The sequence below is a fragment of the Nyctibius grandis genome, chromosome 8 (assembly GCF_013368605.1).
Source record: "Nyctibius grandis isolate bNycGra1 chromosome 8, bNycGra1.pri, whole genome shotgun sequence".
NCBI classification, from domain to species: Eukaryota; Metazoa; Chordata; class Aves; order Nyctibiiformes; family Nyctibiidae; genus Nyctibius; species Nyctibius grandis.
The window spans coordinates 6990212-7005422 of NC_090665.1; the positions used below are offsets into that span (position 1 = coordinate 6990212).

The 15211-nt window shown below is 36.8% G+C and overlaps 1 protein-coding gene across 1 annotated transcript in view; it reads left to right on the forward strand.

Annotated features, from left to right (window-relative positions):
* Positions 1 to 15211, forward strand: part of NAALADL2 (N-acetylated alpha-linked acidic dipeptidase like 2) — a 247643-nt gene that overhangs the window by 117777 nt on the left and 114655 nt on the right. The window contains exon 6 of the mRNA XM_068406490.1: positions 12330 to 12473. Within this exon, the coding sequence (XP_068262591.1) occupies positions 12330 to 12473 (144 nt within the window). The remainder of the gene's footprint in view (positions 1 to 12329; positions 12474 to 15211) is intronic.

Here is a 15211-nt window from a genome sequence, read left to right on the forward strand (position 1 = left end):
CATAGTAGTAAAATTACCACTGCAACTTCCTTATCATTTTGATTACAATTAACCCTGCTAAAATGAAAAACATATTAATTTTTTCGCATTTTCAGACAGAATGTTAGAGGCTTTCTTGGTTTTAAACTGTTTCCTTGAATTATCCTGTAATGCCTAAAAAAGTTGCAATGATGTTATAGCACATCAGGGATGTTTGTTACAGCAAAATAGGAGACTATTAGCTGGGCACTAATATTTACCAATGAATTTTTTTGCAGGGAAAAAAAACCCACAACAAACCAGCACTAGTGGGGTCTAAGTTATGAGTTAGCAACTGTATTGGTACTTCAGATGGATAAAATAAGTGCTTTTGATTGCAATGCTTTGCATCATCCTGGGGAGGCACTTGATTCAGACAGCTGTGTCCCTGATAGCTTAAGGATTAATTGTCCAGAGTATATCATTATCAGTGTGTCCCTATCTTTACCTATTCCATTTGCTGTGTATGGATTAGTGTCTGCCATCACTGATTAGCAAACATTTCAGATCACTGCTTGCTTGCTTTATCTCAAAGAAGCAATGCACCCATTTGAGGCTTCACGGTTGCTGTTCTGTATGCAGCTCAGCACAACAGATTGCTATGCTGCCATTCAGAGGGACCTCGATAACCTGGAGTAATGGGCTGCCAGTATCTCATGAAGTTCAACAAAGGGAAAGGCAATGTCCTGCACGAGGGAGGAATAAGCCTAGACACCAGTACCCGTTGGGAGATGACTGGCTAGAACGCAGTTTGGCAGAATAGGACCTGCAGGTCCTGGTGGACAACAAGTCTAACATAAGCCAGCAACGTGCCCTGGCAGCAAAGGTGGCCAGCAGCATCCTGGGCTGCATTAGAAAGGATGTTGTCAGCAGGTAAAGGGAGGTGATTCTTCCCCTCCACTCAGCACTGGTGATGTGACACCTGGAGTTATGAGTCCAGTTCTGGGCACCCCCATACTGAAGAGATGTGGACATTGTGGAGTGAGTGCGGTGAAGGGCCATGAACATGACTAAGGGATTGGAGCATTTGACATAGGAGAAGAGGCTGAGAGATGTGGAACTGTTTATTCTTGAGCAGAGAAGACTTGTGAAGATCTCATCAATGTGTGTGAATACTTGATGGGAGGTGGAAGAAGATGGAGACAGTTTCTTCTCCAATGGTATTCAGGGAATGGAAACTGAAGGGAGAAAACTGAAATATAGGGAATTCCCCTGAAGCATAAGGAAAGCTTTTGTATCGTGAGGGTGGTCAAGCACTGGAAGAGGTTGCCCAGAGAGGTTGTGGCATTTCCATGCTTGGACATGCTCAGAGCCCCACTGGACAATGTTCTGGGCAACCTGCTCTAGTTGACACAGCTTTGAGTTGTCAGCTTGTCCTTCAACAATCTCCATATGTCCCTTCCAAGCTCAACTATTCTGTAGTTCTGACATTGCCCAGACTGCTCTCTTTGTTTAGGGGCCATGAACAGCCTCCATATAAAAACTGGACAATGCCCTCTGTTTGTGTTTCAGTCTTCTCTGGTAATTTTATGAGACTATTATCTTTTCCAACAGGGATTATTTTCATAAGTTTTGCAGAGGATGGCATATTTGCAGTTCAGAGATCCAATATGGAAACTTGCTAATTACTCTGAGGAGAAGCTTAACAGATGGTAGTCAAAAGAGAAAGTAAGGGATTGTATATTTTTTTCTTTCACAAGTGAAATGCTGATATCTACAGTTATGAACTAAGAACTTCAGAAATATTTTGTTTATAAGAAAACAGATGTGGCAAGGGGGAGCTACAGAGCTATGCAGAATGAGGAGAGAAAGCAATCTAGGCCATCTGGATTTGACATTCATTAACATAGTACAGAGACAAAAAGGAGAAAAAAAAATAACCTAATTGCGTACCTTAGTACCAGAATGCAACACGCATAGAATTGTTACTTCAGATCAGAGTATTCTTACGGAATAAAAGTAAATACCTCGTGCAGCACTCCAGAAATGTTCCAAAATGTCAACTGGACAGTAATCGTTATTGAGGTCTGAGTCAACAGAGCGTGTGTAAACGAGCATTTTGTACATATGGACAGACAGTGAAGACATACTGCTGGTTTGCTACAATCCGTACAGGAAGGAACCAAAAATATATGCAGGAGGGCTGATTCAATGTATGTGCTGTGATTCAGTATTTTACATAGTCCTTGGGCTGACAAGGGGATTCTTGTCGCTTTTTATTCCCATTACATAGTTGTGTGTATGCAGGCACCTGTCCATTAGCATCTGACCTGTGATTAACATCTCATTTTTGATCAGTCATTACTCAACTATTGCATGATTATGATAGATTTATCAGTTAATTCTTTTATAAACCAGACCCAATTAAGGGTCCCAACCAGACCCATTAACAATTATTTTTTTTCTATGTGAGGGTTGTGTTATCAGGCCCTGATTTTTTAAATTTAAGGTGAGGTTGTGCCCTCTTACAAATCCAAATACAAGCTGTTTTTTTTTTAAAAAATAAGAACCCTAGAGAAAATGGAAACTATACAGCTTTAAAAAAAAAAATCTTTAAATAGCTTTTGAATTGATGTGCATATTTAAGTGTCATTCTGTGCTCAGGAACAGTCACTTTGTGTCCTAGAGGACAAGAGTATCATCTGTAATTGTGGTTTGACAATATAAGGCTTTGGGAGGAACTGGAGGAATTCCTGCTACCCCATCTACCTCCTTGTCCCAGCGTACCTCCTGCTGTGCTGATTTATCTGTTAAGAGCACTTCTGTGATATGGATTGAGGAACTGATCTAGCTTTAAAGAACTTCAAGAAAGTTTGCTGATCTGGTTCAAAGTATGGCCACTGAAACAAATGTACTGAAACAATTGTGCTGGCACAATTAATGGCACTGCAGTGTGGGGAGAGGAATAAGTTAACAAGCTGTGGGAAAAGTAGGAGACTTCAAACCCTTGGATGACCCCATAAGTCATCAAATTGAAGCCAAAATGTGACTTTCCATTATTTCAAACAAACATGGAAGAATAAATCAGAGATATATATTATTGTAAGAAAAGTATAGGGTACCACAGGTAACATATGCAATTTTATTTCATGTTGTCCACCGAATATATACAGATAGCACGTGATTCTGAGTCATTGCAGTGTTCACTACATGCTATAAACAAAATAATTGGTATCCTAAACCTGTCACTTTCAGTGTTTTCTTAGAGATTTTCTATTTCCATTCCATTCCTTGTAGAGTGTTATGGGGCTTTTATTATTTTTAATAACAATAAATCTCATTATTGTGGGTAAACAGGACTCCATGCTTGTTCATAACCAGAACAATGATGGCATTTGTAACCCGATGTATATTCTGGCTGCTGCAAGCATATTTCACCTAAAGCAAGACAGTTATTTTGCTATTTGTAGTCTTGATTATCACTGAAGGGAAAGAAATCTGTATCAGTGTCTCATTTTCGTGTGTGTTGTTTGTCTATAGTGGCCATCACCAGTGTAGAAAACCAAGGTTTATTTCAGGAGGGAATAAGGTATAAGACCAGCCCATTAACTCTTGAATGTGCCCAAAGTTGCTTATTTCTTGAAGTGGTTAACGGGAAACCTAATTCAGACAGGAGGTGTTTTGTGCCTTATCTGCTAGTGTGACTTAATGGTCCCGCTGTTGAGCAGAATACCTGTGCTTGGTGGCTACCTGGATCCTTTGTGCAGGAGGGAGAGAAATCTTTGGTTCTGTTGGCAAACATAAAGCAAACAGACTGATGCCAGTTATTCCCTATTGTCATCCTTGCATCTTCAAAAAGCAAGGGAGAGAGGATAACCAGGCAATTACTATAACTAGCCATAAACTAGAGAAGAGCTGCTTGCCCTCTCAGAATACAAAAGCTGCTGCATTATCATCATTGCTATTTTTCTCACTGTGGGTTGCCACCAGACAGGAAAAGGAAACCAGTATCGGAAACTACGTAAGGTCTGCCTGGAGTAAGGCACTGCAGATTGGAAAAGGCAGTTATAAAATCTGAGTGTTATAACTTTCTTTTTTAAAAGAAATATCATTTGCTTACCTTGGAGGTAAAGTCATTGTGGAAGCAAATGGAAAGTACTTATGTTCAAGACTGAATGTGTCTATGAACTATATTATAAAATATGAAGTATAGAATAGGTTTCATGTCACTTACGTAGTACCCTACTCTTACATAATATGATGTTTTCAAAATTCTTGCTTTCAAAAAATATTTAAGGGAATCATCCAGCCTTGCAGTAGCAGAATGTGGGATCCAATGATGTTTTCTGCCTCCATTTCAACAGAGCAGGCCAAATTCATATGTAGCACAACCACAGTCAAGGGAGTAACCTTGAGCTAGGGCTGTACTTGACCCAGGGTATATAGACAGATGGGACGGACCCAAGTAGCTCTCAAGACACAGACCAAAGTATATTTTTTCAACAAAACGGGTAACAAATTCCATAATGTGTTTGGCACTTGAATTCAAAATGTTCTATAGTATTTCAGTTCTAATAGCCACCTTTGTCAAGCTTAGTACATCATTTAATTTGTGTTCCCTCGTGCACGCACACACACATACACACACACTTCCCTCTAGATGCCAGTTCAAGAACATTGTATAGTTAATAGTTCGGGAAATATATTTTCTGGGAGCAACAGATAGGTACACTTCAAACATAGACATGCAGATATAGGATTTGTGAAGCAGTTTTACTCTAAGATTAAAAAAGAAGTCCAAGTATATGTCTGATACTTAATATTTTGGATTATGCAGTAATACTGAGCATCAGAGCAATCACTTCAAGCAGTTTTGCTGAATTCTGTTTGATTAATACCTCTACATATTTTAGGAAAATACAAAATATCAGTTAACAGTAAATTTATTATAGAATTATTTTATCATATTATGCTTGAATCACTAATTTGGTGCAAAAATTCGAAGTTTAAGTAAGAATTGTGGTATTTATTTTTGCAGTTCTTAATGGTAGTTATTATCCAGTTTAAGACTTGGATAACATGGTTGCAGCTGTTTGTGGTCAAATTTTTACGTGGCGAATATTTTTGAGTGTTTCCACTCAAAAGTCAGTTTCCACTGACTATTTGCCCCCACACGCCCTTCTGGTGTGAAGTACCGATGTTCTTAAGTGTGATGAAGGTAGAAGATGCTAAGCAGATGTTTTGGTATCAAGAATACCTCAAATAGGATCCAAAATTAAATACCAAAGTTTTGAAGACGCTGTTTGAATTTGGCATGCGTGCAAAGAACAAATTGTGGAGAAACTGAAATGCATGGTTATTGGATTTTTTAAATAGGTTTATTTTTAAAGTATTGAGGGCTATTTATTTTTTGTCTTGTAAGCCATACAACTTCTGTCAACCCTTCTGAATATCTGCCATCACTGTCAAAAGGATGGATAGTTGTTTGTATGTCACATAGCCCAAACTGCTGTCTATCAGTGAAGAGTTTCTTTCAGTTCAGTAGCGAGATGAGCATTTGCTAACAGAGGAAGAACTGAGAATAACCTTGTCCTTTCCTGCCCTGTTACGTTCCATTGTTACTAGGACATGAGAAAATGTTTTAGCCATTTGAAATAATGTGGAAGGATTACTCTTTCCTTTTTATGACTTCGTGGTTACACAATTGTAGGATACATAAAAAGGAAAAATTTTACTTCCATGTCAATTGGAGTAGAAGTCTTATGTAATTTTGCTCTATTTTGGCCATTTCTATGTCATTTTAATGATGAGCCACTATACCAAGCTAAGTGGAAAGGGGAATTCAAAACTGTGAGAGTATTGTGACAAGTTTTTTGGTTTTGTGTTTTTTTTTTTTCTTGCCATTTTATTAAATATTTTTAGAAGGGAACAACAGGATTAATGAGATCTTTTTGCGTCAGTGTGTCAAAGCAGTTTTGCTTTTACAAAATAAATGTGTTGCTTTTTATTCTATTTATCTTAAAAAGAAACAAGACTGACAGTATTTTTAATGTACATTAAGTAGGCATTAAGACTAGTGATTTTCACTAAAAGACATGGGAGTGACATTTTTTTCTCTTTCATATTTGTTAAGCACATTTCCTTGAGAGGGAGGGAAAAAGATGACAGTGAGTTCTAGACATATATTTCTTCTCATATCAGCTATAGAATTTCTAGTTTTATTTTTTCAGGACAACAGAAATCTATTTAAAGAGACAGTCTTGGGTAATATATATGCAGATCTGCATCCACTCCATTGATAATGTGATGTAAACAGAATATAGTGAATATACTTTGTAAAGCAAAACAATATCTCTATTGTGTTATGTGTTTTTTGTATGTATCAATGAATGTATGGTCTTGTTAACTCCTGCGAGTTTATCACAGACGGTATATTTTTGTTTTTCTTCTAAACTCTTTTCATTAACTCTTGACATCATGAAGATGTCGATTTTTTTTTTTTTTTTAAAAAAAAAGTGTTTTTAAAGAATTCTCTATCACCAATGTGAAGAAAAATTTGAAAATATTTTTCAGATACTTTCTGAGTACTCTCAGTAACTTATTTTCCTTCCAGGTGATCCTCACTGCCTTTTAAGTTCTGTATTTTCTGTAAATGTGCGTAAACCTTTTATAGGCACATCTGTCTTTCTCACCCATATCTCAAATCAGTACATAGTTCTAAGCATCCCTTGTCCATTTGTGAATCATGCATCCTGAAATGCCAGCTGCCACAACGCTGTTGTAATTGGCAAAACAATTCATCATCTCATGCTTCGTTGCCCGGAAAGCTGCTTTGGAAGCCCTTAGTTGGGGCTGCTGTTAAAATCCCTGGTTGCAGAATTTCAAAGTTTTTTTCTTACAAAAGAGAATCAAATGTTTTTATCTTCCTCCATATTACTACCAGTGGCTAGTGAAGCAAAGTGCTTCAAAGTTGACATGTGTTCCACACTGTAATTCTAGTGGGTAGTTCATAGAGAACTGAATAAAGACATAGCAGGAAACTGCTTGTTACCACTTCTACTCTATAGGCATCTGCTGCAGGTTCTACTCTTCTCTTGAGTAACATTTTTCTATACCAGTTATTTTTCTTATCCTTGCTGATATCTTTAGCTTATGCCTCTCAAGATCCTCTCGAAGTCTGAAGCTATGGTCTTCTCCTTCCCATTGATCCATTCTCACTTCCATTTTAAGCACCATAGGGTGATCAGCGTTATTTTCTTTGCTTTAGAGAGATGAAGGAAGAGCTCTCCATTTGACTTCATATACCGAAAAACATGTATTGGACTTTCCAAGTCCAAACACTGAGCAGATGTGGGGCTTTCCCAGAATTTCCTGTTCATAAGTGCTTGGAGAACAGCATCAGTTTTTCTGGATCAGCATTCTCACTGTACCCATTTACAGCAAGAAGTGACAGCCAGAATCAGTTTATTTTGCTTCCCATGTTCAAATAGAAAATTTAGGAAGGAAAAAGAAAAAAATTTCAGTGACTTTGTGAGGTGTAGCAGATGGGAACCTTTTAAATCAGAGGTTAGATGGCATCTGTATTCTAAGAATCTGCTTGAACCAAATCTTGCAATTTCATATGAGTATGACTATACTCACACTAATAGTGCCATTGAAAAGTATACAGAAAGTCAATAAGATTTGTCTTAGGAAAAGGTGTTCCTTTGTAGAACTATTCGTTGGAAGAGCAATGTGCAAAAACAGCAGGAACAAAAAAAAAATCCAATCTTGATGTCACCAATGTGACAGTGCAGGCCTTGTCTAGCAGTATTAATTGGTGGTGTGAAGGCTTAATTGAAGGCTGCTTTTTGAGTAGGAAGAGTCATGTCTGTCTTAAAAATGCTGCTCATGGACAGTATTGTAAGCAGCTGTAGCTGAAGCTGTAACAAAATAGCTGCTGTATAGCAGAATTATGATGATTAACAGTAGCGATGTGGTTTTAGTACCTACAGCCACCAATCACCTGGTGGAGTCTCCCTGTAGCAGGCACTGCACAGTCCCTTTCAGTCTGGGCATGTGGTTAGATGTAAGTCAGGAAAACCACAGATAAACTGATTTTACAGGGAGGTATAACGAAATCATTGTGACCAGCTTCACAAGAACCAGTGGAAGCCTAACAGCTGTTGAATGTATCAGCAAAATTGGGGGGGAAGCTGTATACAAGTTCAAAGCACAAATAATGTAAAAGTCTGTGATGTGTCAGTTTATACATCTTTGTTTTTGTCATGATTAATACAAGATCAAGTGCTGACAAAGGGCAGTGCAGAAGATATGCTAGGAATGTGTAAATGGAGGAATACCCCTTTCACAGAAATGCGTTGAACTAACTGTTCACTTCAGGCAGTTGAATGACAGAAACATCTTATTTGACCAAATGCACTTTATTCTGTCTTTTATGCTCTAATTTATTTTCATTGTGTGCTGTGAAGTCCTGCTTGGAGTGTCTGTCTCAGCATAAAACTCTGTCAAATTTCTATTAAGCTTAAGGTGAAAAATTAATGAGCCATTCACTTCAAATATTTCAAAACTAATACTGCTCTATTATTAATGCAGCAGAAAGTCAAAGATGTGGGTATGTACAATTATGGTTCAGTGTTCAGTCAGACTCTACTTTTTTCCATATTTTTGGGGGGACATCATTAAAACAGTGTTTCAGGTCATAGAAGGAATTATTTTAATGAATTTTGTCAGTAAACTTTTTAGGCAGTTTTATTTATTGTTTTATCAGATCCTGTCAGGGGGTGACTTTAATGAACAGATAACAATGAAATAAAATATTCAGTCCAATCTTTCTCTGAATCTGGAATTCAAATAAAAATGAACAGAAAGTTGATTCTTACAGCACAAACTTCTTAGAGAAAAATAAATAAAAGCCTAATTGCATAATACTGAAGAAGCTGTGGGTAAAGCAATATTCTCTTGACTAGAGAAGTGTGACCTTGTGACTAACTCTCTTCTGTTTCATGTGCTCTGATTTTTCAGCCTTGACAAATGTCATTGAAACAATGGTAAAATTGTACTTTAACCCAGAATTGAGTGACATATGGTACACAAGTATTACTGTTAAATTCTCCTAGTAAAAACTTTTCAGAAATCTCAGAATATGTTATCAATATCAGTACGTTAAGTGATAGAACACTGTGAAACGCCAGGTTACAAGTGTGTATCCCAGACTGAGCAGTATGGAAACTGATGCTCAAGGTTTGTGCTTGCATTGAAACAGAAAACACGAACACAGTCACTGTGAAAGTAGAAAAGTAGTCCTCAGTTTCTGTGCAGAAACTTTCTAAAGATTCCCTCTTTTTCTGCTCCTAAAATTAACTTAATTGATTAGCATATTTTTCTTCTTGCATTCCAGTACGTTCTCTACAGTCTTTCTTAAATTAATAGTGGTTTTAGGCCTGGCGTGATTAGATTGTTAGACTTGCACAGAAGAAGGAATTCTGTTTCTTGGAAGATTTTCATGCTCTAAAACTAAATTTCATTACAAGCAAAATCTCAAATTGAAATTATTCTCAAAGCGTTTGTTGTGCTCGCAGAGCCTGAAAGCACTACGTGCTCCAAGGAGCCTTGGCATCCAGCCGGGAAAGAGCAAGCAAGAATCTTGCAAAGTTCTTTTGATACATTGGTTTCTTTATGAAGTTGCACTGCACTGTTTTGCAGTTGGTACAGCACCAAGCCCATGAGTATTTAAAAGATGAATGATTGTGCTTTACTTGGTAGACTTGGAAACCTCCAGATTTTTCAGTGCGCACGGTGTTTTACTGGGGAGGTTGGTCTTGAATCTTTCACTTTTGGATCCTGATCCTGATGCAGATGGCTTTCCTCAGTCTCTTAAACAAGGTACTCTCATGACAACTAATAAATAGCTGGCAGAGGGAAAGGAACTCTCAGGGTTTTTTTTTCCTTAAAGCATTTTTTAATATTGATTCCAATACTGTTTTTTTGTAAATAATTCAGGAAGTTCAGTTACTAGAGAACTGTACAGAAATCAGGCCTGGAAAAGATGTGAAGAGGTCATCTAATCTAGCACCTTCCCTTAGGGAGGGGATCAACCGTATCTACGTCATTCTTGACAGACATTTGTTTAATCTTTTCTTTAAGAAGATTTCAGTTGTAGAGATTTTACCACCTGCCTAGGCAAGTCTCTATGAATTTTTACTGTTAGAAACTTTTTCTTCCAGATAACTTAAATCTACCTTTCTATATTTTAAATCTTTTTTTTTAATCCCATACTTCAAACTCCATCTTATATTGTGAAATGATTCATTTTTAAACATGGGAGATTTTCTCCTGTAAGTTGTTCTTGAAATTGTATCTTTCCCACTTTATTCAAGTGTGAAGCTCAAGTTGTGGGTAAATGGAGAAAGGAGAGATGCTTTTCATCTGCAGCATTTTGAGCTTCATTGCCCCTGTAATACACTCTACAGATTGACAAACAACAGACAAAATAATGTCTCAGTCACACATCTCTGATGGACATTTTAGGATTATTTTATTCCAGAAACAGACTCTCAAAACTTGAGCAAACTGATTTTACCATCAATTTACTGAAGCAACAACATTGAGGGATTTTCAGCCCTGCCCAACTTTGATAAGACAAAACTTTTTCTAAATTATCGTGTTTTGAACCAGTTTCACCTTTCCGCTTAAAAATTTGTCGGATTCTTTCAAAGTGAACACTGATAACTTTTCTGCTTTGTATTACAGCTGAACAATGGTGGGTTTTTTTCATAATTAAATTTTATAGCCTTGGTCGATTTTCGCATTATCATTAAGGGCATACTGTAAGAAGTCTCAGGAGCTTCTAACGCAAAAAAAAAAAAAGTAAGATGTGTGTGGATTTTTTTATGTTGTGGTTCAGTAACAATGCTCCTGAAAGTAATTTTATAGAAATTTATTAGAATGTGTGATGATGATTTCTGATAGCTTATTCCCTGTGTGATTGTAGTCACACAATGTAAAGGATGCCTTCTGGTTGTAAGGAACTCCATGTCAACGTAAAATGTGGTATTTATTTCCTGGAGGTCTCTGAGAGAGGCCTTGTATTCTGAATCTCTAGTTGGAAGTTTGGAAGTGACTCAGTATGGGCAGATATATTGGAAGGCTTTTAGAGTTTTGCAAGTTGTTCTAGAGCTGTTTTCTGCCCCGTGCTATGAACTTCCTTTCCTTTTCCGTGGTGGGCTTTTCGTCTGCAAAAATATTTTTGCTTTCTGTGGGAAGAGATGATGCCTTTATTAGACCAGCTGAAATAGCTGAGAAAAACAGATGAGCATTTTGTTCTGAAGTGCTTCAGAGCGTTTCCATGTGCAGTTTGCTTTTTTTTCCCCGTTTCGTCAGTTGGTCTCCACAGATATCTCATTATCTCATCAGAAACCTTCCCGTGCTTAAATGTTGGACAGTCACATGTATGGAAACTCAAGTTTTTTCAGTTAAAGGAAGATTTTAAAATATGCATGAACCTGCTGATATTGTGAGGTCTGTGCTGTGGCTTCTTAAGGTGTTAAAGCTGTAAGTGAAGTATTCGGGTGCTTTCTGATCTGTACCTTCTTCAGCTTGACGTGTCTGTCTGTTTAGTACACTCTTATTCCAGACCTCCTTCAGCTGAGCCTTCAGCTGTCCATCACAGAAACACCCCTGAATTTATGAAACAAATTATAGTCAGCTTAGCTGCATTGAACCCACTTTAAGTCAATGAGATGATCAGATTGTATTCTTTAAAAGAGGAAGGTGTATATTAAAATTTTCAGACTTTCTGGTACATGCAAGTAAGCGTGTCTCATCAAGTTGCCAGTATATTATCAGTTAAACAGTTCTAGTGCTGAGTAGCACAACTTCTGTAGAATTTAAACATTTTGGCATCCCTAGCAAAATGAACTGCCTTATAAGTAGTAGCATCGTTCAGTGCAGACAAATACTTACACATGATTTCAGGCTGTTTAAATGTCTGCTCTTCCCTGTAAGGCTGTGTTCAGTTCTTTCTTGAATCTGAAAGTTGTTGCTGATCAGTAGTTCTGTTTTTCACTGATTCCTTTAACTACACACCAATTTAATTTGTTGTATTTAAGTCACACACAATCTAACATCTGTTTGGACTCTTGACAGTTTCTTGTTGGACTGTTCCCCAAATACTATAATATGTACATGTAATTTTGTAGCACATGTTCTTGAAGGTTTTTTTTTTCAATGAGGTAAGTACAAAGTAATGACTGCTTATCTAAATCATTTGTTTTAAGCTGTATTGTAGATAATTGTTTATTTTGTTTTGTTGATGCAGAAATCTTCTAATTTTCATTTACTAAATTGCTGTTCTCTTTCTGTCATTTAAGATGGAAGCTACAGACAAAATCGACTGAACCTCACAACACTGTTAGTACAACCAATTTCTGCAGTGCTTGCCAAAAAACTCCTTTCCTTACCTGAGGACACTATCCAAAAAGATAGGTGTATACCCCTCCAAATGCCAGCTGCAGGTAATGCTTTTTAAATAACCATTTCTTCTAACTATGAAAAGTTCTTCAAGGACTCCAAATCCATTTTCTGTAACTGTATATAAGGTTTAGCTGATTATGAGTATATCTTGCTTAGCTGCTTTGTAGAACAGACTATGAACAATTTAAAAATTATGCTCCCAAAATCTAATGGAAGTTTTGTTTTTTAAAAATAAGTTTCTTAGTATAAGGCATTAAGCTCTAATTCTTAATATTGACTTAAAAATCTCTCTATCTAGATGCCATCACTAGGGAGATTTTGTTAGTGCTGCAGTATGCTTTGTTAGGCCTTGTTGTACTACTAAGAATGTGATTTTTCACATTAAGGGACCAGTTGCTGTATTAAAGTTATTCTGTGTCTTTTTTTCTGCCTCTGGCATAATGATACTATAATTCTAAACAGAGATATGTTTTTTTATGCTCCTTAATTTGTATCTGCTATAGAATAAACAATGTATTGTTGTCTGAACCTTCAGGCACCTTTTCCTCCAAGTTTCACCAGGAAAACAGTCGTCATGATAAGAACAAAATATCTTGAGTAGAGCTAGATGTAATGAAAGAACGTGTTCAGGGTATCTCTTCAATGATAATGCCGTTAGCAAAGTCACACAGATTATTGCTTGAACAAACTTATTGCTGATGTGGGGGAAAAAAGTGAGAATACAATCTTCTACCAAAGATACTGCACAGTGTTTCACTGAAGGAAGGAACACCATCCAGATAAATTTCCAGATGAGATGCATGTTTAAACAGTAATTCTGTCTTGATTTTTGTTTTGTACTAGTCTATATTTCACCAGAAAAATAATGCAGAAAAAATGGTATATTTTCTTATAATGCCTGTTTAAATGAATTGATTTGAAGCAGTGGTCTTGGAAGGGGGAGGCAAATTAAGTTAACCACTGTATCCTGTGCTAAATACAGTGATGAGAACAGTAAAAGCAAATTTTAAGGGCAAACATTGTACTATCACATATGTGCTATATCACTTGTTTATTGCTTTTGGAAAGCTATTGTGGAATAGGAATACTATACAACAGGTCATAAAAAGGTTGATTAATTTTATGACTTGTGTTAGCATCTGTAGTTGTACATACTGAAAAGGAAGGCAAAAAGACCTCATGCTTCATGGCTTAAGCTGTTGTGGTTAGTCAGGACTATTGCTCTCCATGCATGGCTGACTAGATATTTTAAAGATGAACTGACCTTCCCCACAACAAGTAGACAAAGACTATATAAACAGGAAAAGATCATTTTGGAAGGAACAAGTGCTTAACCATTCCAGGTAGGATGTGTAAAGCTTGCTAGTGTTGTAGGAATTTTCAACAGCTGAAGTGCCTAAAGGAAAGCATGAATTTGGGCTGGCAAGTGACACTCATTTTAGAAAGATAAAAGGCTGCACTGTGTCTGTTTCTCAAAAAGCTTTGTGTGGAGGCTGCAGGACAGAACCACGTAAAGGGTGACAGGTGTGGCATGTCTGTTTTATTTCCCTGAGAACGCAGGAATTCTGTGTGGTGAAAAATTTCTGGAAAGAAAGAATATTCCAAACTAGCAGTCTAGTAAGAGCCAATCCATGTCTGGCTTATTCTGAGTGAACACAACAGCTTGTTTTTGATTTCATGTAAAACTTCTGAACCGCAGTAATCCATGTGGGATTTTTTTAAAAAAAATCCTAATTTATTGAGCAAGTAGGGTCTATAATAAGAAGCCTTGTGTAATTCTGTAATGCATTATGATATATTTTATTTTGAAATAATGGTGAAACTAGGGATGGACCGGAGAATATAGTGTGCTGAAGTGTTCGGTAGCAGCCTTAATGGAAGAGATAAAAGACTGGCATTGTGATAAGAAATCTTGTATAACTATTTAATAATAATAATAGCTAAAGAGAAAATGCTGAACAGAGCAATGCATATGAGAACAATAAAGGCTGAATTTGCAGTCTTCCTGTTGATTTGAAGAAGCTTAAGAGAGAGATTTCACTTCTGACATAGAATGCATCACTTATCCGTCAAAAGAGGTGAATGAGCAGTTCAGATGATTGGTTGGCTTAAAATTTGTTAGAATAAAACGATCATCATTCTCTCATCAGTATGTTTCAAAAAGCTGAACAGCAGATTCATCAGTAATGATTAAACATTTATATATAGTTTTCTCGCATTGCCTCTTTTTTCGCTTAGCCTTGCAGTTTTGAAGAGACATAATGTGACGGAGTGGGAGGATATGGAGAGAAACATCTGAGTTATGTCAAATGCTTAGAACCTACAAAGCAAATAGTGAAAGTTGAAGTTAGTTATTAGTTTTATGTTGACGTTAGTAATTAGATTGCTTTCTGTTTAGTATGGTGCATTGTTGTTAATCCTCATTAATCTGAAATTCTGTGCTCCCATGAGCTTTTTCCAAAAAATGAGCAATTAGGAGGAATTTAAGAATGAAGTTTTATAGAGAAGCTGTACACTTCTGAAGCTTTCTGTTTTTTTTTACAGAATATTACTAGGATATTTGCTAGAACATTGTGAAGATTTCTGTAAAACTAAAGCACTCCTATAAACATAAATGAAAAAGTCTTTCTGTGTTGCCGTAAACTTCCTCTGTTGTTTGTTTTCTGCCAGTTGGTAGATTTCAGTCAGGAGCACGTCATCTGTTTTCAATGAATCACTTGAGTATTTAAAGTAATTCTATCTAATGGAATTTAATTTACTAAGTGGTTTTCATCACTAA